This window comes from Lagopus leucura, unplaced genomic scaffold (assembly GCF_019238085.1).
Source record: "Lagopus leucura isolate 7727_CA_CO unplaced genomic scaffold, USGS_WTPT01 Super-Scaffold_100018, whole genome shotgun sequence".
NCBI classification, from domain to species: domain Eukaryota; kingdom Metazoa; phylum Chordata; class Aves; order Galliformes; family Phasianidae; genus Lagopus; species Lagopus leucura.
The window spans coordinates 11458683-11484820 of NW_024962272.1; the positions used below are offsets into that span (position 1 = coordinate 11458683).

A 26138-nucleotide genomic window follows, 5' to 3' on the forward strand; every position below is an offset into this window, starting at 1 on the left:
TGTCACTGAATCCCTCCCTGGAGAAAAAAAAATGGCACCCACTGACATTCAGCGATACTTGCTGAACATTTGTGGAGACTGAGCAGTGGATGTGAACATAGTAAGGTGATGAGTGGTACATTTCAGCAGTGGCAACAGTGACATGAAAGACAAGCTATGCTCCACATGGCCATGCACACTTCTACAAGCACAGCATGCAGGCTCTTAGCTCTGCATTTTTGCCAATAATGTGTAATGGTGATGGCTATGTTAGAAAACTGTTTTTTGTAGCTGAGAATTTGCTCTGTCAAATACTGTTACTGTGCTCTTTACATCTGTTGTAATTTCCATGGAAATAAACAGGAGGCACTACTTTCAGAGAGATCTACTAGAGGGCTGATGCCACAGGGTAGCATGGGCTAGAAGAACAGAGGAAGAGAATAAGAAAGAAAAGTCTCTGTGGAGGAAGACATGTCTTCAAATGTCTTTGACCTGTCAATTCTGAAGGAAAGCAACAAATTCAAAATAACATTAAAAAAAAAAACAACACAGAAAATAACCTTAAATCTCTACCTTTTGATCCAGATAAGACATCGGCTATTTTCCTGAAACAAGTTATTTTCTTCTCACTGCTGTCAGCATTAAGACAGGCTTTTCTTCTTTTTAAATCAGACAAGTACATATTTCTTGTTATGAAGACTCACATGCAAACCTTAAGACTCCTGAATGAAGCTGTCAACACACTACTTCTGGCTTAAAGAAACTGCCAACATTTTTTTTTTTTTCCTGGGGGCAACCCACTATAGTAATAGTTCCCACTATTACTCACTTTCTAACCCCAAATCTATGTATTTGCATTTTTAATTACCAGTAGCATGCCACTGCCATCCAAATACATTTGCATGCTCCTGCTATTACAATGGCAAAAAACAACCAATTCAAGCACACACCAATTTGAAAATGACTTTAGTACTACTCACTGTGAGTTTTTATTACTGAGACATGAGTATAACAAAGCATTTCTTTTTCTTCCTTGCTCTTTTATTCTTCAGAAATTTAAATCTTGCTGAGGACAAAAATAGTAAACTAAACAGAAATTTACTTTTGGAAGTTAAAATCCGAAGTTCAGTATAGTTCTTTAAGTGACATATCACCTGTTTGTCCCAGATACTAACAACTACAAACATGTTTCAGAGACACCAAAGAAAAGTTTCTTAGTCATAAGGCTACCACATTCATGTTCATTTCACTTTTCCAACCCATGCACAAGCTTCCTGGAAATTCCCTACATCCGCTATCAGTCACCTCAGAAAACATTTCAAAGCACTACTACTGCTAATCCTTGCTTTTGCTGTCTCAGTGTTACTAAATGTTTTTTGGTTCAAAAGCTACGGTTAACTAGCACCTTTAATAAAAGTACAGAACATTCTCAGTAAATTAAACATTACAGAAGACAGCAGCTCTGATAACTGAAGAATTAGTAATCAATGGAGTTACCAGATATAAGGAATCCTGAAAACTCTTTAGCATTCTGATGACATACAGCAAACTGCTATAATGAGCCATAACTTTGCCACATTTTCAGTAGCTCCTAAGGTTATCCTAACCATCCATGCTAATCCTTCATTCAAGAGCAAAATCAAGCGTTCCCTTCTTCTCCAGCCAGTCCTCCTCAAGATCCCTACCTCTACTGTCAGCATCTTTCTTCCAAGAAAAATATAGTGAGTTGGTGTTTAATACTTAAGTGCTGAGATTCTTGAAGATAGAATATATGTGTACAGTTTCCTGCTCATACTGGCTCTGCCTCCATCAATTACTCAGTTTTATTTTGCTTCAAAGTCTCCCCAGAACAGAACTTTTCCCCTCTGACTTCACCTATTACAATAGCATTTGCTTCTCCTTCTCCTAAGAACTACATCCTTAGTTCTTTTTAGATCTGTAGGCTTCATTCACTCATTTCTCTCTCCAACTCCAAAGTAGTCAAACTTACAGCCCTCTATCATTCAGTATACAACCTCAAGATCTCATTTTATTTAATTTAAAGCAACTAGACAAGTTTCCCCTCCCCTTGAGGCATAATGCAAATCATGGCTGAGGAGGATCTAAAGTAATGCTACAGCTGCTTAGTTCTTCCCTTGCACTAAGTTCTGCATTCATTTCTGCTCTAGTCTGTATTTCTATTTTATAATGAAACATACAGCCTAGTTATTTATAGGGTTTCTAAGGATTAACTACACACTCATAAGAATAAACCCTCAAGAGGTTAACCTCATCCTCTTAAGCTTCACACACTACAATCCCAGAGATAGCTGGCAACCACCGCCAAGAGGGGAAAAAATAATCCTGCATCTTGCTAATCCTTTAGCCAATCACCACATGCAACAGTGGAGGGACCTCTAAGAGACCTATAACTCAATCAGTCTCAAGAGTACTGTCAGTCCAGAAGGTATTCATTTCACAGAACCATTAGCAACCCACCTCAAAACTTAAAGACAGTGCATCTAAAATGCAATGATAAAAAATATTCCAGCTTCTTGCTTATATTTCTCATTTCAGATATTTGCGTAATATTCTACTTTGAAATTGTTCCAGTTAATTTTAAAGCAGAAAAATCTAAAACATTTGCATTGTTTACATCTAGGTAGACAGATCAATTATAACCATCTTTTACCCTTCCCAGTATGGACCTTTCCAGGATATCATATCTGTGAAAAAAATCCCTTTGAGTTAAACCACGATTACCTATAAACTCCTCCATATTATGATCTGTATTCTCCCTTAACCCTTCTTGCAACTACAGCAGTTACAGGTGTACCTTGAATCTAAAGTAGTTTTGTGTTGTGCTGTTGTGCTACTGTTTTTCTTCTCCCCTCCCCCCCGCCTTGTTATTCTACTACCTAGTAAACCTGCTACTTTTTTCAACTTTAAATACAACAAATATTAAATAGCATGATTTACAAAAAAACAAACAAACAAGGTGTTTTTTTTTTTTTATTTTTTTTTTTTATTTTTTTTTTTTTAAGTTACACTACTATACAGCTAGCTGGAAAGTTAAGCCTTCAAGCACATGCAGGAAAAGCATAAGGCCAAAGATATAACCATTTAGACCAAAATATAATTCCCACAAGTTGTAATCGACCCAGAGGTTTAGCACTCGTAAGCTAATCAAGATCAACTGTATTACTCTTCTTTTTCTAATGTGTCAATATTTTGTTTCTATTTTTTATTTAGATATATCCTTAACATATATCCATACACTGACTCAAAAATGTGACTTCTGACTTTGCAAATTCTCCAAAAGGTATCTGACCAGTCCATGAGGAAAACAGTCCCTAACCTAGTTTGTCCACTAATAGGATTCTATTTTTTTCAACTAGAAAGACATTTATAAAATAAAGATGGTTTGAAAAAAAAAAAAAAAAAAAAAAAAAAAAAGAAAACATTCCCACTAATTAAAGACTTTGCTATCTTCTAGAATTCAAACAGTGCCCAGCAGCAACAAGAACTGTTTTTTGCTCTAATTTAGGCAAGCTAACTGGAAAACTCTTGAATTGCTTCGTACCAGAAAACAGTGACCTTTAAGACAAAACTGAAGAAGGAAAAAAGTTAAACACCAACAAAAATGCAAATTTTATCTAGTCAGGAGAAATTATCCAAGTGGACAGCAGCTACAGAAGTTCAGCACTCTGTCTATTCTAAAAATTGACTATACACAACTATCCTCAGTAGTATAATCCTAGAGGGCACGCAATCTTCTTCTGTTACAGAATGCTACAGCTTATTTGCATTCTAAAAGAAGTTCCATGATCTTTCATGCTTGTAATAGACGTCTAAACCGTTAAATTACTATTTCTTTTCTCATCTTGAAAGACATTGCACTTTAACAGCATGGCCCTTCCATTGTTCTTTACACTAAGTCAGGTCCCTAAACAATACTGACAGCTGCTATCAGACCAGGCCATGCTTACTTCCAGCGCAGCTGCCTTGTGTAGAAACAGACAGGCCTCTGATGTCTCCTCCCCTCTGGGGAGAGGGCTTGACACACTGTGTGCTCAGTGAGGGAGACCAAAGGTCCACTGAATTGTCAACCCAATTTTATGCTATTTGGATTTTTCAGGATGCACACAGCCCCTTTCAAACAAAATCAAGCATATGTCAAAAGCATGAAACTTATTCTGCAGCACAAGATAATTACTGACCACATAAGCCTATAAACGATCACTGTGACACACAACTAATTTTAGTAAAATACATAGGCATACATAGACACAGCCAAAGACACCGTACCCAATGTGATCATTTCCTTACTCAGTTTTGGGCTGATATGGCATCAACCAGAAGTCTTTCAGAAGACACAGTGAAGTGTTTACTCTGATGAATCCCAGTCTATTTAAAAGTGAAAAAGCTGGGGCTTCTACTCCTATTAATTGCGTATGGTACTTGAAGATCCCTATTGCTTTAAAAACACTATTTCATGCAGACTTAAGAAGAGGTGAATTACATCATCAAGATATAAGATTTGGTTTGGCTAGGCAGCACTACCTTAAGCTCAGTAGAATTGTTTTTAAATATGCTTTTAATGCATACTTCCATTTACTGCATATAATATTCTTTAAAAGTAGCTCATTAAAAAGAGCTTTCAATTCAATTTTCATTGTAAAGAACTCATTTCAAAAAAAAAACACAAGAAAGTACAGTTCTCTAATCTTTGCTAATCAAATATCACAGATGTACATGTGCTCTATGAATACCTGATTTGATCTTTGAAATAAAGTAATTCATTACACAAGCAAAGAACAGAGGACATTGTGACAAATACAGATGTAATTGCGACGGTTTTTAGAATGTGATTAGCAAACCAACTAAGTAACAGTCAAATTTTATATGAAGGTGAAAAAACAGCTCAGATTTGAAAGGTAGGGGTATGTTTATGCAAAGCTAATCCGTCAAGTGTAATAAAGCAGCTTGAATAAAATTTAAGCTGAAAATCCACTGAAGCTCCCCATTTCAGGGAGGAAAAGCTATTAAGAGGAAATGAAGGTCACCCTCCCAGTTTATTTCACCTAATTGACTGCCAATAGCTTACCACAGACAAACCGACTGCAGATCTGCAATTGAGAAACTGATGAAAGGAGAGTTTTCAAGCTGAGGCTCATTCTTTTAATCCTCCCTTGCTCTTATTTTTTTTTTCCATCTCCAGTTGGGATGTAATTTTAAGCACAGATGGATTAACTGGTTCCATTGTCTGTAGACGTCACTGGACTATGGCACTGTTAATCCATACAGCAGCATGTCTAATTATCATTACAAAGAGTCTGAGGGAACCATAAAGACCAGCAGGGCATCTTCTCACAAGCAATTAACATAAATTGATAAATGAGTAATTTGAATCTGCTCAAGGCGCACACATATGAATAAAATCAGAAAGGACGGCTTCTTGTTTCCGCTACTTCTTTCACTTAGTCTGGAAGGACAGAAAACATGAGAAATATTCTAGACTTAGTGGGGGGGAAATGAACTCATGCAGTGGAAGGAATGTATGGTTCAGAAAGTTCATTAATGCAAAACAAATGACTTGTGATTGACAATCAGTCACAGGCAAGTAGCATTAACTTATTTCAGAATATTTAGAAGCACAAACTTGGTGAAAGGCTTTTAGAGCCCTGCGTCAGTCAATTAATACTACTTCAAAAGCAAGTGAAGTTTCTTTTCAGTAGCTTGCTAATTTAAAATTTATGAAAGACTCGCAAGAAGGCAAAAGAAAGATGAATGAATAGTTGTACAGGCTGTAAGGACTAAATGAATGAGGCAAAGGTAACTACCTCAACTGACATACATCTCTTACAAATAAACAAGCAACTGTCCTAATCACTGCATTTCTTGCAGTAGAAGTTGTTCCACACAGCAATCTAAGCAAAATATTAACTTTATCCCTACTAAAATCTGTGCAAGAAAATCAAACATACTTGTGCAACACTGAGCATCAAAACAGTGTTAGATGTCAAAACATTAGGCTTATTTTAAAAACAGTAAAGAAATAATATATGAAAGCAAGTTATACACACTGTAGGAGGTAGACCTGGAAGGCCACGTACCCCGATGATGGCATTCAGTTCAGCCATGGTCACTTGTTTGGCACGTTCTACAGCTTGAGCCACTTGCTGCTGATGCTATTAAAAGAAGAAAGGGTATAAGGAGGAATTTGTGCACCAAATAAAACCAGGAACAAAAATATCTGAACAAGCAGTTTCTTTGGAGAAGCTGAAGCTATTTGCAAGATACATCTTATGCAGATAAAAAGGGAACAGTACTCCATTTCTCATCCTTTCCATCAAAAGCAAATGACAGCCCTGAATGTAGCCAATTCATCTCTCCCCCAGTGCCACCTTCAAAATTGATTATTCATTTTTCAAAAAATTAATGTTTAATAGGGTTAGCAGGACAATAACGTCATCTTCATACTAGAAGTAATTTCAACATTTATTTACTGTGTCAACACAGCAAAACCTACAGAAATCTTAAACGTGAAGAATAAATGCTTCACTGAATCCTAATATGAACTGCAAATATTCTGTAAACTGTAGAGTTTAAAAAGGCATACCCAAAATAACACCCTTCAACACATAGCAGCAGCAGTTGACTACAATATGCTACAATCACAGTCATTCAGAACAGATGCAGGTCTGTAACCTTAAAAAGCATTCTGCATTTAACTACTCAGTTTTTACACTAGATTTTGATACAAATGATGTAGACAATGAGCGTACGTATTTTCACTGGATGAACATTTGACAACTGAATATCAAATAAGTAATCACCAGAATCGGAAATGAAAGCATTTTGTTGCATTGTTGTTGATTTTTTTTTATTATTATTTAAAAAAAACACACATACTTCCCCTCTCCTCTGGGAATGAAAAAGGCTGAGCCATTGTCAGTAGTTTGAACTCAGATCGGTTAAACCAAATTAGCAGGGGGTTTGCACACTTCAGCTATAACAGATGTTCCTTGCACTTGTGCATTGTGATAAAATTAACATCTTAAAACTAGCTAATTTGCAAACAGAAAAGCAACATAATTGCACTTTAACAGCTGAACAGTTTTACTTACTTCCTGAGACAAAAATGGGATGACTTGTGCACAAATTGTATTCAATCTCTTGGCGATTTCTGTCTATGGAGGAAAAATAAGCATTTTGATTAAAATCGTGTTTTCTGCTAGTTCCCACATATCAGGTACAGTACAGGATTGTATTAGGTTAACACTGTGGAGTAAAAAACATAGCAATCCATGTCTTCATGCCAGTACAAATACTAATAGTTAATATTTAAGCCTAAATGAAGACAGAGATATAGTTAACTACTCTGGGACATCTGCTCTGTCTAAAGCACCTAATCTGTATACACATTTAGGCACAAATCTGATCCTTGTACATAGCTAATTAACAAGTACAGCATTTTTGAAAAACATTAAGTCCACAATAAGGCCTTTTAAAACTAAGATTTATTGTTACTCAAATTACCAAGCAGCCTAACATGGAGGTGACAGGCATGCAAGAAGAATGTTTCTTTCATGATCAATTTTTTTCTGCCAATTACAAGGCAATCTTAGTTTTGCTGACAGAAAGAAAACTACAGGAATACAAAATACTAGAAGAGAACCAATGAAGAGTGGGTAAGAAAGACAAAGGCTTCTAAAACATACTTACTAAGACAGAATTAAAGTAAGGACATTGGGGGGAAAAGAAAAAGGTAGTCAGTAACAATAAATCAGTGAAACCACAAGTAGCAGGAGAACAATAAACCAATGTAGGAACAGCCCTGTGCTAAGAGCAGCACAGAACCACTCTAACTAGTTACTATCACTAAGATATATACAGTTTTCCTTATTTTTCTGTTGTGTTTTAGGATATAAACAGAGAAAATCACTGCTGAGAATTGTCGGCCAAATTACATGCCAAAACCTGAACAAAGAGAAACTCAAGCGAGTCAGATGAAAACATTGCTAACTTATCTGCTGAGCCTTTGCCCCAAGCCTTCCCATCACCCCAGATTTCTTACAAAAACACTGAGATGTGCTGATGCTTACACATCAGACAATCAGTAATTAGAAAACAAAAGCCCCACAGTGCTTCTGTGTCTCAAGAAACATGTAACTTGAGGTCTAAGTGCAACAGACAAGCTTTAACACCTCCTTTCCCATCAGACTTCTAAAACTCCTCTCTCTGATGTAAGTTGAAGTATTCCACTTGACCTACGTCAGTTATTGGCAGGTCCACATGCCCCGTGGATCTCCTGAACACTTCAGAGATCATTTCTTTCTAGGTAAAGTGGCTTCCTCATGCATGGGCAATGAACAAACAGCCACTTTCCAGCAACCCCTTCTGTCCCCCACAACAATGCAAATAGGTCTCTAACAGAAATATCCATCTTCTTACACAAGACTAAACAACAAGCAGCTTTGGTCCATTTCTGTTTTGTTTGGTCTATGAGCATAAACTGTGAATCATTCCATTCACTGGTAATAGATAACTACCACCAAAAATAATATAAAGGAGTTATCGGCGTGTCCAAGCTATCAACAGATCTGTTGGTACCTTAAGTTCTCTTAAAGAAAAAAAGACATGTATGATGACTGTGACAATTTGCTATTAAAAGGCTTAAAGAACACAGATAGTAAGCAATGAAAAGACTGCCACTTAGCAGCCTTACTGTTTGAGAGGTGGTTCATTTCCAATAAGCTAGCCCTAGACCAACAGGATTAGCTTTGTTTTCAGAAGCTAAAGTGAATTGCAGCAGGTTTTAAGTGTGAAAATAAAAATTACAGAAGCAATTTGGTTTATCCTAAAAATTTGTTTTAGACTGCATGACCCACACAAGAGTCTCTCTATTCCATAATTTTGAAAAGTAACCTTATTGTCGCTGTGAAAAGTCTATTTTGATAACAGTCTAGAAAGCATGCAAGTCATATACATTATTGGATTTTCTCACAAGTTCCCAAGCATCTGAGCTTCACTGTGACGGTGTAAATACAGAACTACACACTAACACAACAGCACATAACATCACGTGCTAGTTACCAGTCCCAAGAAACAACAGTTATACTTTTGAAATTATTTCTTTTCTCTAATAATCCTATCAAAAAGGATCAAACAAGCCTGGAAGAGAAAAAAGGCATATAATTCATCTGAATTATGCACAAGACACAGAAAGGATGAGACACACTTGCCTCTGTTCTGCATTGTAATATTCATCAGAGATTGTCTGCTTATTGAAAAATTAGTGTTGAACCCAGAAAGAGGTGCAGCCTTTCCTCAGTTAATCTTGTTTTAAATTGATTGTGTCAGTACTACAAATAACTAACTGAAAAGTGGCACTGAAATAAAGTATCTTTCTGAACCACTGAATGGCTTGTGTTGGAAGGAATATCAGAGATCATCTAGCTCCAAGCTCCTGCCTTGGGCAAGGTTGCCAACCACTAGATCAGATTAACCACAAACCCAACAAGACCAGCCTTGAATGCTTTCAGGGATGAGGCATCCACAGCTTCTCTGGGCAACCAATTCCAGTGCCTCACACACCATCTGAAGGGAAAAATTTCTTCCTAACACCTTCTGAAGCAAGGCAACATCACATATAAAAGCATCTCCTATTCATCCACAGTTGTGGGTAAATTTAGGCATACAAATCATAAACAAGTGCTTGTTTAAAGATGTGCTGCTACTGCTACAAGAGCCAGGTAATAGGCATTCACTCTGGAAGAAAACTAAAATTCTCTATTCTGCACCTCATAACTAAAATCTGCTTGTTTTTAGAAGGCAGTCTGCATACTGGCACTCTTTCCCACACACAATTAAAGTACTTAAAATTATTTATTTACTAGCAGATCTCTATAACTTCTTTCTTTAAAAAGAAAAAAAAAATCAAATAACTAGTAAAAAGTACTCTTACTGATGTTTTTAAAATATCTTTGTTCTATAATGAGTTACTTAACTAGGTATTACAGCACAATTCACTTAATCTTCATTATCAAGAACTGCAAGAGGTTTTTTCAGCACTGAGAAAAAGAAAATTCCATACATTTAAATACAAATCAGGTTGTTAAAAATGAACTTTCAGCATCCAAGACCAAATAAATTTGAATAGGTGCATCTTTATACATATGTAGATAGATACACACTCCCAAAAAACTTCTTTGAATGAGTCAGTCAGGACAGAACATAAGTAATTGGTGACACTAAGGCAAGCTATAGTTTTCTAAATTAGGGCGCATACACTTAACAGTTTAAAAATACTTATCAGTTACTTTCTTTCAGAGGTTTCACAGTATAACATGCCTATTATCTAATTGCTGATCTTGAGTCACATAGAACAGACCGAGGAATGAGTAAACAAAGAAAATTCTGCAGAAAGTCGCATGGAGCAGAGACAAATATGTCTAATTGCATATGTTCTTCAGCTCTTTGGTAAAGCAGACTGCAGAAACCTGAATCTCTCATGAAAGCCCTCCTAGCTCGACAGCAGCTCTTCGCAAAGCAACTGAAGAGCCCTTAATTGTTTGTGTCCTTAATGCAGTACCTCTTGAACACATCCACTTTTAATAGAGGGCTCGAGTGTGAGACCTATCAAAGAATGACCAAACTACATCATTGAGTGGTTCTTGCTGTAGCAATGATTGTCTTTTGATTTATTTGCAAATGACAAGCTTGTCAGACCTCTGACTGAAATGCCACCCTCCCTTCTAAAGTATCATTAAAAATTAACATGAAGGAAATCAGCTCCATTTTGTAAATTAGGTTGAGCCTTATTTTTGGCTTTACTCATCCGATTTTTTGCCTTCATTCCATATCATTAAGGACTCATTAAGGTCAAAACATTTGTTGACCCTACGCTGCCAAACTCAACTGTCCATACTTAGATGTGTCACTTGCCAAAATGAATTCCTAACATAATGACATAGAACCAAGCAGCCAGGCTAGTAACTAAATATAATATTCACTTAAGTATCAAAGTGTTTTCCTCTACAGCAGTCTACTTCAGATCATTTAATGTTTTGACACCCTGTACATCACAAAGCACCATGTAATATCTCATACTTAACACAATTTTCTTAAGCAAATACAGATTTTTGCACTGGTATGGGAAATAGCAAGAACCCCATTTCTACTCAGATTTCTCACTACACATAACACATTTCATCATTCATAAAAGAAGCCCTAGCCAGTAAGAGTCAGCACTCTCATTTCTAACTGAAAAAAATGCAACTTCCACCTCAGGAAAATTAGTTTATCATTGATGAGATTCAGAGTTTCCAACAACAGCTGTGGTTTTGCTCCAGTCAGCGCCTCCCATATTTGTCACAGCAAGGACTAGCTATAGCAACTACAGTAAACTAAAGCAGAAATTAAATCTTAGAAGACATTATTGTGACAATCAGCTGTATTATGACAATTGTTGCTTTATTAGTTTTGAGACTGCACAAAGCTGTCCAGGTCTACCATTACCAAACAATGCTAAGCCAGAATAGTCCACAGAAGCTCATTTTTTCTCTTGCAGATTGCATTTTCTGTAACCAAAAGTTAGATTGGTGTTTGAAGTACTTTATCACCATTTCTTAAGTTCAAGAAATTCTGTTCAAGTTCTGCACTTTCATCACATTTTTTCCTACTTCAATTATTTCAAACCAATTTTCAAAAAAAAAAAAAAAATCAAAAACATTTGTCATCAAATTTGGAGGAAGACAGCTTCGGAGAAATGTTGAGAAAGCTTCAGAAAAGGAAATTCAAGAAAAGCAACATGAAAACCCAAGGTTACCGTGATAATGAAAAAGCAAGTCCTAATCCATTCAATTAAGTCAACCTGCCTTCAATGCAGAGAAAAGAATATACAGTCAAATATTCATAAAGGCTTTACAAGTTAATTCTGAAGTACTATGCCTCCAATTACACTTTCAAAACATAGGAAGCCAAGCACAACACTGAACTACTTCTGGAAGAAGGAAATGGATTTCTTGATATTTACAGCATCTAACACAGCATTCCAACAGGTAGTAAAGGTTAATGTTGCATTTTTGGTCATTACTGAATTATTTGAGATGATCTGTAGTAGGGATGAGGAGAAAAATCAAAGGCTGTGATAATGCAACTGACTTGACCTCAGACCAATTTTCATCCCCATATGTCTAACAGGCATGTAGATAAAAGCCCTCTTTATGGGACATGCTTGACCATTTTTAATCCCTGCTGCAAACCAGAAACTAACTGAAAACTATCTCTACGAAGACCTTGGATAAGAAACTGCAAATGTACAATTTAGTCTTAAACTGTTAGTACCCATTTTTATTTTCATTCTTCTTGCAGAAACACTAGAATAACCTGCACTGAAGTGTTGCAGCCTTTATTCTTAACGTGATTCAGATCTTCAGAGACAACAAAAATCACACCTATTCATAGAGCACATAAAAAAACTCACAACTAACGTTTCACAGAGCATAACTTCTAATTTTGCCATGGTAAAGCTTATGCAATTTCAAGAATGCGTTGCTAACAATTTGGGGATGGGGAGGATGTTGGATGTATGATTAAATCTCAATATTTAAATATTCAAAAGTCTCAAATGATTAAGGCTAGCATTCTATGAACTTTGCTGTTTATGAGTTACTGAATCCACATTAAGCACTGAGAAATTAATGCCCTTTTATTTAAAACTAATGCACCACAATCTGTTTTGGCAATAGTTGCAAGAAGGAAGAAAAAGGGCAATATACCATGTAGAAGTTTAGGCAAGCTAAGTCAAGCTAAGATTCAATTCAGGTAAGTGTCACTGCCAAATTTTCTTGTTCCCAGGCGTGCTTTAAGATTATTTTATTGCTTAAAATTTAATTTGTTCCAACTCACATCTCCATGACAACGTTGGCTAACCCCGCAAATCATTTGGGTAATTGGATATCTTATCTTTCTATTCCTCTCAAATCAAATGATTTTGCTAGAACTGCAGCAGCCAATCAAATTTACTCGTCTCCTGAGTAACAGACTGGGAGAAGTAGCCACATTCATCTCCCCTTTACAGCCATATTAACCACCACGCGACAAACTGTGGAAGTTGGCCTTCAAACTGTATTTTAAATTATAAACATTGTCATTACTAATGTTCACACCAATGGGAGGAGGAGGGAAGGTTTATTCTCCACAGATAGTTGAAATCCATACTGACAAGCAGCAATGGGTAGCATTCACTTCAGAAACAAGAACAAACTCTGCATTTGAGGGATAAGCTGTCAGTTTAACATGACATATCATTAACAAATACAGTTTTCCTTCTGCCCCACCAAGAAGACTAGCATGAAAAATCTTTAGCTATGAAAAAAACAAAACATCACCATATTGCAAGTGGGAGTGCAGAAAGAAAGAAGAAACAGAAATATTAACAGAACAAAAACTCAAAATGACGAAGTTGCAGAATGACAGTTTCCAAATGTGCATTTATTACCTAAGCTACATTTATCTGAAGCCTCTTCAGGTGTTACTTTATGTTACAGAAAGGTCATGTTAATTTAAACATACGGTGGATCTGAGACACAAGCCAACAGCTACACTTAGCGAACATCTACTATAGATTTGAACTTTATTCAACTGTAAAGTGACTGGATATATTTCAGATGTCTAATTTAAATCCTTTCTATTATAATAGAGCAGTTGTGCAGCTCTCACTGAACCACTGTAAACAACTGCCCATGCCACTTGCAACTGTAAATTCTGTTGAACCTAAGTCAACTGGCAACAACAAAGCTGTTGTCAGGACATTCCAGTGATCCTTTCACACATCTTCACTATGTTAAGACTTTTCATAAACTTGGCTAAAATGGGCTATTATAACATTTCTCCTTTAATCCAACTTCAGTTCATTTTGCATTCATTCAAATCTTAATTCCACAGCTTTGTTTCCATGCCTAAGCCAACCTTAATACACAGAACTGTTTAAATCTCTGAAGCCAACACGGAGCTTTACTTTACTTTCCAGTTGTTTTGGGGTACACACCATTCCCATTTACTCAGGTTTCATGAGTCGGCAGAGCAAGTCAGAAGCTGACTGATCCAAAAGAGAAAGTCTCACCACCTTTATTTCCAGAGGCACGCACTGATCACCTTATTCCAAAAGCACTCCTGGAGATGTTCAGAATCGTCCAACATCTCAGCTCACTAGTTGAGCAGAAAACATTTCTACAGGAAAAAGGAAAAGGACCAGCTTAGCAGATCAGCAAGTTAAGTAAACTAACAAGAAGCATTGACCAAGTAGCAGCTGTTCACAGGGAAGCACAGGAAGAGCCTAACTGAAAGCAGAGGGAAACAACAAGCCAGATGAGCTCCTCCCATCCCACACGTTCTTCGTAATTATCAAACATGTTTTGATTAATTACTACTGGGGCATTAAGAACCTAGCTAACACAAGAACAGCTGAACAACACAGCTCTATCTAAGAAAAAGGAAGAGACAAAAAGAAGTGTAAAAGAAAGGGACCATAAAAACAGAATAGCTGTAACTGCTAGATCTGATAGAAAGGAATCCCATACCCTTCATTTTTCATTTGATTTAGGATACACTCCTTCCTGTTTTGCTCTCAATCCCATAACCTACAACCAAGTTTTTAAACACATTCGTAAAGCACCCACAGAGAGCCACTTTATTAGGATGGCCATAGAATGTCAGAGATATTACGTAACTGTGGAAGTACCTAGAGCTATGTAGCTTTGAAGATGTAAGAGCGTAATCTACCTCAAATCAAGGACAAAATACTTAAAGTACTCAAGACATTATCAAAACTCTCAGTTGAGATTCAGTCCTTATCAACCATCAAGTAAGACTATAACAGCATTAGAATCTGATCTGGAGTAGAACAAAGAGCATGAAAACTGACAAAATAAGCAGTACAACATATCAAGAGAAGGGATGGAAATATGGAGGAAAAAATTAAATACAATACAATGCATTCACTGGAACTTCAGGAATAACTACCAAATTAAGCGAGTTTAATCAAACACATCACACGCACTTGTACATTTCACATTAATTTAACCGTTTTACAATATTTACTATATTCACACCTGAGATTCAAACACCTCAAGTCACTGAAAGAATTTAAGGCCTTAGAGGTGTGCTCATATCAATGCTTCAGATGCTATCAAGTGATTCACTAATCAGTAACAAGTCAGGAGGACCGACAAATTTTGTTAGCTGTTAGCAGAATTAGCTGCCACAGAATTTGGAAGGAATAATAGCTACTTTTACTGTGTGCAGAAAGTGAAATTTGGAAGTCTTTCAGCAAAATCTTGGAGATATGTCAATAAATTTCTTCCTTATTTTATTATGTTTTGTTTATATTCTTCTGCCACAGGATACAGAGAGCTAGTGAACATGTCACCTAGATTACATCTTGTAGACAAGAGCTGATTTAAACTGACCAGACAGGAAGTAATTTGAGATTGACAATCACAATACAGTTTATGGTTATTGGTACAAAGCAGAGTAATAAGGCTCTCAAGACTTCTGAAATCAGATGTCAACTGGTTAAGTTCATCTTTACAGGATCTGTTATTGAAAGATAAAAAGCCTTTTGAAAGCTGATGAATTTTTTATGAAATAGTATTGAGGACATGCGTGAAAGTTAACACATCTGAGAATGGAACAGGAACGGACAGAGGAAGAAGGGTAAGGATGAACTCTGCCAAGAATCTATATCACCAGTTTCTAACTAACGTGGTGCAAACAAGAAAAAACCTCGATCGCCGAGGTCCGCGGCTTGGAGCTGTCTCTGGCAGAACCGCCGCGACTTTTAGCGAGGTACGGGGGGATTTAATCGCTTTCCTCATCAAGGATTCCCACGGCAACCGTGCGGACACCGCTCTCAGTCGGGCTAGTCTCGCGAGAGCAGCTGACGTAGCGCGGGCCTTGCCTAGGCTGCGGCGGGAGATTTAAACGGGTGCAAACCGGAAGCAGCCCTTGATCGCAGCTACAAAAAGCCCTCGAGAGGCACTGCGGCGGAGGTAGTACAGCTCTCTCCCAGGCTGTCTTAACATGGTGCTTTTGTAAGGTACCCCTGTCTGCACTCCCCTGCAAGGAGACCAGCTTCAAGACAGCTGACCGCTCTCCCACTCGCTGACCCAGTGACTGTAAGTTCAAACATGGTCTCTACCAGACGTCGGGCATGCTCCAACAAGTCTGTGGTGACCCAGACAGAGGGACTGCCCAGATCTGCAGCGGTCCAAGTCTCTGGCTGCAGGGAGTGCCTGAGTCTGCTGCTGCCGGGGGACGATGGGAGGGATGCCACCTGCATGAGGTGCGAACAGTTGGATGAGCTGCTCAGCCTTGTGGTAGAGCTTAGGGAGGAGGTGGAGCGGTTAAGATCCATTAGGGACTGCGAGAAGGAGATAGACTGGTGGTGTAACTCTCTGCAAGAAACAAGCAGAGGTTGCAACCCCCAGCCTGTAGTGGACTCTCTGCCTTCCCGTAGTAAAAACGAGAGAGCTGACTTGGGAGGAGAAGAGGAATGGCAGCATGACCCACCTCAGCGACGCAGGCGGCGCCCTCCCCGACCTACCTCGGTTCCTCAGGTGCCCCTAAGTAATAGGTTTGAAACCCTGGAACTGGAGGGTGAGGAGGCTGAGAACAAGGTGGTGGAACAGCCTCTGAGCTTTGCTAAGGAGAGGCGGTCGGCTCCATGCTTGAAGACCGCTTCTTCTGGTAAAGAAAGGAGGATGATAGTTGTAGGAGACTCCCTTCTAAAAGGAACTGAGGGCCCGATATGTCGTCCTGACCCCACCCGGAGGGAAGTGTGCTGCCTTCCTGGGGCACGGGTCAGGGACATCTCTAGAAAGCTGCCTGGGCTTATTTGCCCATCTGACTACTACCCCTTATTGGTAGTTCAGGTTGGCAGTGATGATACTGCCAAGAGAAGCCTAAGGGCAATCAAAAATGACTTCAAGGGTCTGGGGAGGGTACTGGATGGTGCGGGAATGCAAGTGATCTTCTCTTCTATCCCTTCAGTGGCGGGGAAGGACTCTGAAAGGATCAAAAAGGCCCTCCTCATTAATAAATGGCTTAGAGGATGGTGCAGGCAGAAGAACTTTGGTTTTTTTGATCATGGGGCAATTTACTCGGCTCCTGGCATGATGGCTGCAGATGGAGCTCAACTGTCTACAAGGGGTAAAAGGATCCTAGCCCAGGAGCTGGCAGGCCTCATTGAAAGATCTTTAAACTAGGTAAGAAGGGGGAAGGGGACAAAATGAGTACTGCTGAGGTTCAGGTAGTTCAAGGCTCAAAAGTGAATTTGATGGGTGACGAGGGTGGAGTTCGAAGGGATGGAGTGTGGCAGGGGAATGCTGCCTCCCTGAAGTGTCTATACACTAATGCGCGCAGTATGGGAAATAAACAGGAAGAGTTAGAGATCTGCGTGCGGTCACATGGCTATGATCTCATTGCAATCACAGAGACGTGGTGGGACAGCTCACATGACTGGAATGTTGTCATGGAGGGCTATGTGCTTTTTAGGAAAGATCGGCCGGCAAGGCGGGGTGGTGGAGTTGCTCTTTATGTAAGAGAGCAGCTTGAATGTATTGAACTCCACCTGGGGGAGAGTGGTGTAGCAGTGGAGAGCTTGTGGGTAAGAATCAAGGGGCGGGCTGGTATGGCTGACACCGTTGTGGGTGTGTGCTACAGGCCCCCTGATCAGGAGGAGGAGGTTGATGAGGCCTTCCACAAACAGTTGGAAGCAGCGTCACGATCCCAGGCGCTGGTGCTTATGGGGGACTTCAATCATCCAGATATTTGCTGGAAAAGCAATGTGGCCAGGCATGCGCGGTCCAGACGGTTCCTGCAATGTGTTGAAGACAACTTCCTGATGCAGGTGGTTGAGGAATCGACAAGGAGAGGGGTACTGCTGGACCTTATTCTCACTAATAGAGAAGGGCTTGTCAGGGAAGTAAAGGTCGGGGGCAGCTTGGGTTGTAGTGACCACGAGATGGTGGAGTTCAAGATCCTGAGTGGAAGAAGTAAAGCAAAAAGTAGGATTGCTATCCTGGACTTTAGGAGAGCCAACTTCGATCTCTTCCGGGGCCTACTTGGAGCTGTCTCATGGGCTAGGGTGTTGGAAGGCAAGGGGGCCTGTGAGAGCTGGTCGGCATTTAAGCAGCTCTTCTTCCAAGCTCAGGATCGGTGCGTCCCTGCGAGGAAGAAATCGGGAAAGGGTGGCAGGAGACCTGTGTGGATGAGCAAGGAGCTCGTGCACAAACTCAAAGGAAAGAAGAAGGCCCATGAAATGTGGAAAAAGGGTCTGACTACTTGGGAAGAATACAGGAATGTTGTCAGGGTCTGCAGGGATGCGACAAGGAAGGCTAAAGCCCGCCTGGAATTAAATCTGGCAAAGGGGATAAAGGATAATAAAAAAGGTTTTTTCAAGTACATTAACAGTAAAAGGAAGACTAGGGAGAATGTGGCTCCCCTGCTAAGTGACGGGGGTGTTCTGGTAACGGGGGATGCTGAGAAGGCGGAGATACTGAATGCCTTCTTTGCTTCTGTCTTCAGTGAAAAAGCTCCCCCTCGGGAATCTGAGACCCTGGAGATTAGTGAGAGGATCTGGGGAATGGAAGACCCCCCTTCTGTCAGGGAAGAGGTGGTCCGGGAGCGCCTAGGCAACACCAATGTTCAGAAATCCATGGGACCCGATGGGATTCATCCACGGGTGCTGAAGGAGCTGGCAGAGGTGATTGCTGAACCGCTTTCGGTCATCTTTGAGAAGTCTTGGAAGATGGGGAAGGTGCCTGAAGACTGGAAGATAGCCAACGTCACCCCAGTCTTCAAAAAAGGCAAGAAGGAAGACCCAGGCAATTATAGGCCAGTCAGCCTCACCTCTGTCCCTGGAAAGGTGATGGAACAGCTGGTGCTGGATGTCATCTCCAGACAACTGGAAGAAGAGGAGGTTATCAGGAGTAGTCAGCACGGGTTCACAAGGGGGAGGTCGTGCTTGACCAACCTGGTAGCCTTCTATGATGTTGTCTCTGGCTGGGTGGATAGGGGGAGAGCAGTGGATGTAGTCTACCTTGATTTCAGCAAGGCATTTGATACTGTCCCCCATGACATCCTTATAACAAAGCTGAGGAAGTGTGGGATAGATGAGTGGACAGTGAGGTGGGTTGAGAACTGGCTGACTGGCAGAGCACAGAGGGTCGTTGTTGGTGGTGCAGAGTCCGGTTGGAGGCCTGTAACTAGCGGTGTTCCTCATGGGTCTGTGCTGGGTCCGGTCTTGTTCAACATCTTCATCAATGACCTTGATGAGGGGATAATGGCCACCCTCAGCAAGTTTGCCGATGATACGAAGTTGGGAGGATTGGCTGACACGCCTGAAGGCTGTGTTGCCATTCAGCAAGACCTGGATAGGCTGGAGAGCTGGGCAGAAAAAAACCGGATGAGGTTTAACAAAAGCAAGTGTAGTCTTGCATCTGGGGAGGAATAATTCCATGCACCAGTACAGGTTGGGGGATGACCTGCTGGAGGGGAGCTCTGCGGAAAGGGACCTGGGTGTCCTGGTGGATGACAGGTTGGCCATGAGCCAGCAGTGTGTCCTTGTGGCCAAAAAGGCCAATGGCTTACTGGGGTGCATTAAAAAGAGCGTGGCCAGCAGGTCAAAGGAGTTGATCCTCCCCCTCTACTCTGCCCTGGTAAGACCTCATCTGGAGTACTGCGTCCAGTTCTGGGCTCCCCAGTACAAAAAAGACAGGGATCTCTTGGAAAGAGTCCAGCGGAGGGCCACGAAGATGGTGAAGGGCCTGGAGCATCTCCCCTGTGAGGAAAGGCTGAGTGAACTGGGTCTGTTCAGCCTTGAGAAAAGGAGACTGAGAGGGGACCTGATCCAGGTCTATAAATATCTAAGGTGTGGGGGGCAGAATGGCGAGGCCGGACTCTTTTCAGTGGTGAGTGGAGACAGGACAAGGGGAAATGGCCAGAAACTGGAGCATAGGAAGTTCCGCACAAACATGCGCAAGAACTTCTTTACAGTGAGGTGACGGAGCACTGGAACAGGCTGCCCAGGGAGGTGGTGGAGTCTCCTTCTCTGGAGATGTTCAAGACCTGCCTGGATGCCTACCTGTGCTACCTGGTGTAGGGAACCTGCTTTGGCAGGGGGGTTGGACTCGATGATCTCAGGAGGTCCCTTCCAACCCCTACAATTCTGTGATTCTGTGATTCTGTGAAGAAAGCGTGCAAGAAGTAAAAACTATGCCAGGTGAGGTAGTATAAATATATACAGCACTAGCACATAGTTACAAAATTATGTGCCACTACTAAGTTATGCAAAAAACAAAGCTGGTGCTCAGCCATGTGACATACTAAGAAGAGAACAAAAAAGGTTCAATTCATTCACTTACAGAAGGAAAGAGATAGTAAAGAGACACCAATGCTGATGAAACTTTTAAAAAACTTTTTTTTGCACCCACCTTTAACTATAAAACAAAAGTCTTCAACCACATAATTAATATAAATTACTAGCTACCTAAGGTCAACAATTCCTTTACTGTTTGAGTTGCAAAGAGCTCACTTTACTTGAATGCTCTGATCAAGTTAACCATGGCAACTGAAGTGTAACAAGAGCACCCTAGTGAAGCTTGGGCTAGTGAAAACCTTGCAAAACCTGCAAGTGTCAGGCAGAAAGAAAACTAGATATAAAAGGACAATACTTGACAAAGAAAACAGCAAAGATTGTGAAAGAGCAAAGATAGACCGGCTTTATTCAACTGTTCAAGTTCGAGACGTTAAAATCCTCTCAATTAGGTAAAGCAAAGACAAACTGTAACTTCTATTGATTTTACAACAGTAAGTAATATCTGAACCACGTAAATTCCAACAAGGTAAGTCCTCTATGGCTAAGTGACACAGGTGCTCTACCTTCTTCACTGAGAATTTTATACTAGTAGTGTAGCATTCTTAGGAACAATGAAAACAGCACAGTTCTACTACAACTTCACAAGAATGTGCAAAACTGCTTGATGATTAAACCAAGTATCAAGACTTAAGAAGTTCTTTCTGCATGGATGACAGGACTGGTATATTTTAACATTTGCACTAATGAGCATAAAAATATCCTTGCCTAATCCTTAATTTACAGAGAGTTGCAAAGAAATGCGTAACATGCTAGGAGAGCTTCAGAACTCACTTTGCAGTGAAAGAAAAAAAAAAAGCGACTAGGAAAAATAAAAAGGATTGGGTCAAACTGGCATAAAGAACCACAGCATACCTAGATAGGAGCAAAAAGTAAGGATTCAAGGGGCCAGAAAAGCAATCAACCTCTCTGTCACAGAGAATCAGAAGTTGTTTTGCAGTACGCCTCTAGTAAAAGGCTACCACTACAGTCAATAGTAAGCTAAGCAACTCTGTGCTACTCAGCACAGTGATTCTCCCCTGGAGTGCGTATTTTGGGCACTGCTCTTCGTCTGGGCAAAACCACTCAAAGAATGAACATTAGGATGCAGTAGTGCACAAAGAGGCTTCTGGAAAGAAAACAAACAATCGCCTTTTCCTATCCACGGGGACAAAAATGCACAGGGGAAAAAAAAAAAAAAGACTAAAACTGAAAAAAAAAAAAAAAAAAAAAAAGGAAAAACAAAGGGGGTGCAACTGAAAAAGCACTTCAGTCACAGAAAAGCACTGTTACCCAGACAGTCTGAGAGTGGCTGCTGTTGCTAATCTTCAGCAGCAGATCAGACAAGCACCCTGTCAGAAATGGCACTGCTACAACTAATTCTGCTAGGTCAGAGCTCCCTGAGGTGCCAAGGCCTCCCTGGAACTGGCACCTGACAGTGTAATGAAAAAGTTTAAAGGCTTCCCATAGGTCTTGCTAAAAAAAAAAAAAAAAAAAAAAAAAAAAGACCTTTTTTTCTTCGCTTACTTTGCAATTTATATCCCTTATTTGAGACAGCTAGGTATCTGCAAAGTAATGGCTGGCAACCTTACAGCCAGTTACAAAGCAGAAATTCAGGATGACCTTATACCCAGACTCAAGACTTGTATAAAGAAAAAACAGCGATAAACATTTCAGTAAGAAACAAAACAAAAGCACATTCTGTTGTAAATAGAGACTGTTAGAGCAAAACCACAAAAGAACAATCTTATTTGTTATTTTTCCCAAGAAAATGTGGGTTTTCTCTGTCCTCCCCAAGATTTAATTCAAACTTCTGCACTTGAAGAGGTTGAGATCACTATATAAGGAAGTAAAGAGCACAGCAACTCAGGGGGTTTGGCATATTTAAAAACAACTTCATAAATAAGCAAATTGCCACAGATAATTAAAACTATCTGCTTTTAGATGTCTTTTGCTTTTCTTGACCCGACTGAATAATGTTTTCTTACAATTAATACACAATCAGTCAAACTAGCATACATATTTTTGCTCCCTTCTCCAAAACTGAAAGCTATCTTCTTGTTTTTGCTTACTAATCCATACAGAAGCCTCTAAAATGGCTAAAACAGAGATGGCAGCATTTTGTTCTCTAAATCAATTTTATCCTCAGCCATCAAGTAGATGTTCCAGCACAGAGAAAGAACAGTCCTTCCCTTCTAATTCAAAAATCCATACTACCATTGCCCTTGCAAACTGCTAAACAAGCAGTATCGGCAATTCACTTGTGTTCTGTAATATATTTACTACAAATCCCAATGGCTTGCCTCCTAATGCAGTTTTCTATTGTGTCTGTTCTTGTCAATACCCTGACTGGTCACCTTACAAGTAAGTTACTTTGACTGACTGTTTACACAAACATCAAAAATCTCCAGGATTTAAAAAAAAAAAAAAAAAAAAAGAAGAAAAAATCCATGCTGGGTGAGGGAAGGCAGAGGGAACACCACCATTACCACACCAACAACAAAAGAAAAGCACCAAACACAAATGTATCTGTTTTCTGTTATGTGACCACAACCTAAAAGGCTAGCTAGGTCTTCCAATCACTTAAGCAGTGCAACGTACTTCCAGACAAGCAACCCTGACAGATAACCCACCAAACAGCTCTCAAAGAACTTTAATTTGTAATTTAATCATCTGTGCTAATTTGTTCGCGCTTCTGAAGAACATAAAGAAAAGGTGAAAGCAACTCAGTCAATCCCCAATTAGAGCTTGCAGGCTTCTCAAATGCTATTCAATTTATCACTAGCCACAAAACACTATTATCATTATAAAAACTTCAAAGCAATCTACCAAACTGATTAATTTTCTGAACAGTTTTCTCAACACACTGAAAATATATTCGGTAATACTGGGTTTGCTAACAACTAAGGTAATCCTCGACAGAATTTTATAAAATAAAGCTATAATCCTTTTTCCATTCCACTTATATTTAAGCATACTGGGAACATGTTTCTAAGAGAAACCAGTGCTACTTCCATTTATTCATTTAAAAAAAAAAAAAAAAAAAAAAAGGAACCCATCATATGCTGCACCAAATACAGAGGGGAAAAAAAAGTTAAAAGAAATTTCATCACTATGCCTTCTTTTACAATAAATGACTTCAGGAAAAAACTTATTTTTAAAACCTAGTCAGATTTGAAGTAGAACTCACACAGGCAATGTTTTAGTGAATTCTAACCTACCTTTCAATTGCCTCTGGCACCATGCCTTAAACAGATAAATAATTGTCAAAAAATAGGAAACAGGGCAAGGGAAAACCATCAGCTCTTGCAGAAAAAGGAATGTCAGCAGTAGTATCTCAGGGACTTTTACTACAATCTGGTTTATGAGTATGCTCAGCAACACAGTCTGGAGAAGACAGCACACAGTAAGTAATAACATTAGTTCCACAAGAGGATTCAAAGTAGAAACAATGACAGACAGAAGAATTGTAAAGCAGCCTTACAAGCTGAAGAGGGCAGTTAAACAATGTAATTACACAACTTAGACACACTCATAGGCACACCAGGGGCAGCCACCCCTAGCCTCAGTATAAATTGATGGAGCAAACATCGTTCATGAGCAAGAACTCAAGTGTGAGCAAATCTGAGAGGTGATACTAGCAGTTCAGAATTTGTTGGTAGCCAAGCAAAGAAATCAAGTATTGAGAACTTTTCTAAAGGAAAAAAAAAAAAAAATACGGAAAACAATTATGTCATTACATAAATCTCTGGCTTGCCTAAACCCTGACAATTGCATTTAGTTCTTGTGCCCTCACTTCAGTGGAGTAGACTGAAAATGGGGAAAAATAAATTAAAAAAGAAAAAAAAATAAATTAAACAAAGGCATATCAGATGATCAAGCTGTTGAACAACTTGTACTTTCACAGATTGAGTAGAATAGGACCACCCAATGTGAAAGCGAGTCACAAACAATACTCACAAAGGTCTAAAATTCTAAACTCACAGAAAAGGCAACTAGACACCAATTAGATGCACTTGCTGAGAACTGAGGGTCATCAAACAAAGATAACATCACAAATGAAGTTTCTTTATCCCCAGCCCCTAAACCCCTCCCCCCAAAATCAACACAACTACCTTACTTATCTTGCACCAACAACAGCTTCCTCCCCGCACAATGGCAAAAACCCACTACAAAGAAGTTTTACATAAGAAGACAAGTTGAACACCCATCAACCTCACACCCCTGATGATGAGAATGAAATGGTTAAGAATATAAAAGCTGCTGATCAAGAAAAATCAATTCTCCTTTTTGTTCCCGTTTGTTCATAAAGACAACTAACTGGAGCACGGAGCAAGTAACTGATGCCAGTGAGAAGAGGGAGCTGAGTATACAGTTACAATGTAAACACAGCTGTCATTATATATTCTCAACTCTTAAATTCAGTGGAATGACAACATCATTAGCTCTACTGAACGTTGTTATCATTTTTAAATTAATAAGTACTGTGGAGTCTTCTGATAAGTGCAAGTTAACATAATGTTGTTTTTAGATCCCAGTATATGCCAGTGGTGACCCACCCACAAATCCAGAAGACACTATCTTCCATTTTGCACAGAAGAGGAAATGTAATTTTAACCCTTTGCTACAAAACTAAAATTACTGAAAGGCAATTCAAATACTAGCCTGATTTGTATTACAAATAGCAGAAAGAGGTGTTTACCTTTCACCCCAGAACCCACTGTGAGAGAAGAACCCTTTCTTCCTTTTCCACTCCCTGTTCCAAAAATATCATTTTTTTTTTTTTTTTTTTTAATAAAAAAACCCACAAGCTTGCTTGAGCCAATCCATAAAGTACAATAACAGAAATTTAGCAAATTAAGTTCTAGCATTACAAAGGAAGTTTGACAACATCGCCAAAAAAAAAAAAATTAAAAAAAATGATTCTCCTTTCCCTGAATGATCCTGCGATGAACCTGAAATCTGGCAGACCCATTCCAAAATGCAAGATGATCTGACAGTATTTAACATATGTAGAGTGTTTATACTGTGACATACTTTTTGATTAAGTTGTATATTAGCTGGCATAATAGATAGTATCTGACAATATGGTTATCTAAAAGCCTCATGGAGACTTATTTCACACAGCGCCCTGAATCTGTCAGATAATTCCTTCATGTCAGTCTAGAGCTTGAACATAGTTTCAAAGTTGAGAAAGTTGATCTCATTTCTCTAGGCTTTCCTCCTTATTTAGGAACTGCAGATGTAGCTTAAATGGCTATACAGGCGATACAATTGTAAACACTTAGAAATTCAGTATTTATAGAATAAATACAACTGTAGAGGGAAAAATATATCCCAATCAATCCTATTTTCTCTTTTAAAATAAAAGCAGGTAGCAGATCCAACTGTAAAACTCTCTTGAAGTACTTACAGTGCATCAAAACCTTTAGGATTCATGACTTTTTCATTATAGTAATTAAAATGCAAGTAGGAAAAAAAAGAAAAAATTAATTTATCTTTAAATCCCTTTCAATAGCACAGCCATCCTCCTCAGGAGCTGTAGAGAGCTAACTAAGCTTCTTAATTTCCTTCTATTTAACCCACTCCTGAAGACTGATGTTCTAATGAGATATCAATAGAAGATTCAGTCCTTGAACAAAGAGCATTAGAAATTATTTCATAAAACATTCTGGACTGAAACAGACATTTAATTGCTGCACAACTGGTTAGCATAATGCAGTTCAGGAATTTGTATATTTTTCTATAGGAGGCCAGT

The 26138-nt window shown here is 39.3% G+C and overlaps 1 protein-coding gene across 4 annotated transcripts in view; it reads right to left on the reverse strand.

Moving 5' to 3' along the window:
• Window positions 1-26138, reverse strand: part of TLE1 (TLE family member 1, transcriptional corepressor) — a 75610-nt gene that overhangs the window by 43757 nt on the left and 5715 nt on the right. For 2 of the 4 annotated variants that reach the window (XM_042877406.1, XM_042877409.1), the window contains exons 5-6: window positions 7089-7151; window positions 6045-6149 (exon numbers count right to left, since the gene is read on the reverse strand). In XM_042877406.1, the coding sequence (XP_042733340.1) occupies window positions 6045-6149; window positions 7089-7151 (168 nt within the window). Of the gene's footprint in view, window positions 1-6044; window positions 6150-7088; window positions 7152-14092; window positions 14170-26138 lie in introns of those variants that run through there. The other 2 variants (XM_042877408.1, XM_042877407.1) reach the window with 2 other exon arrangements.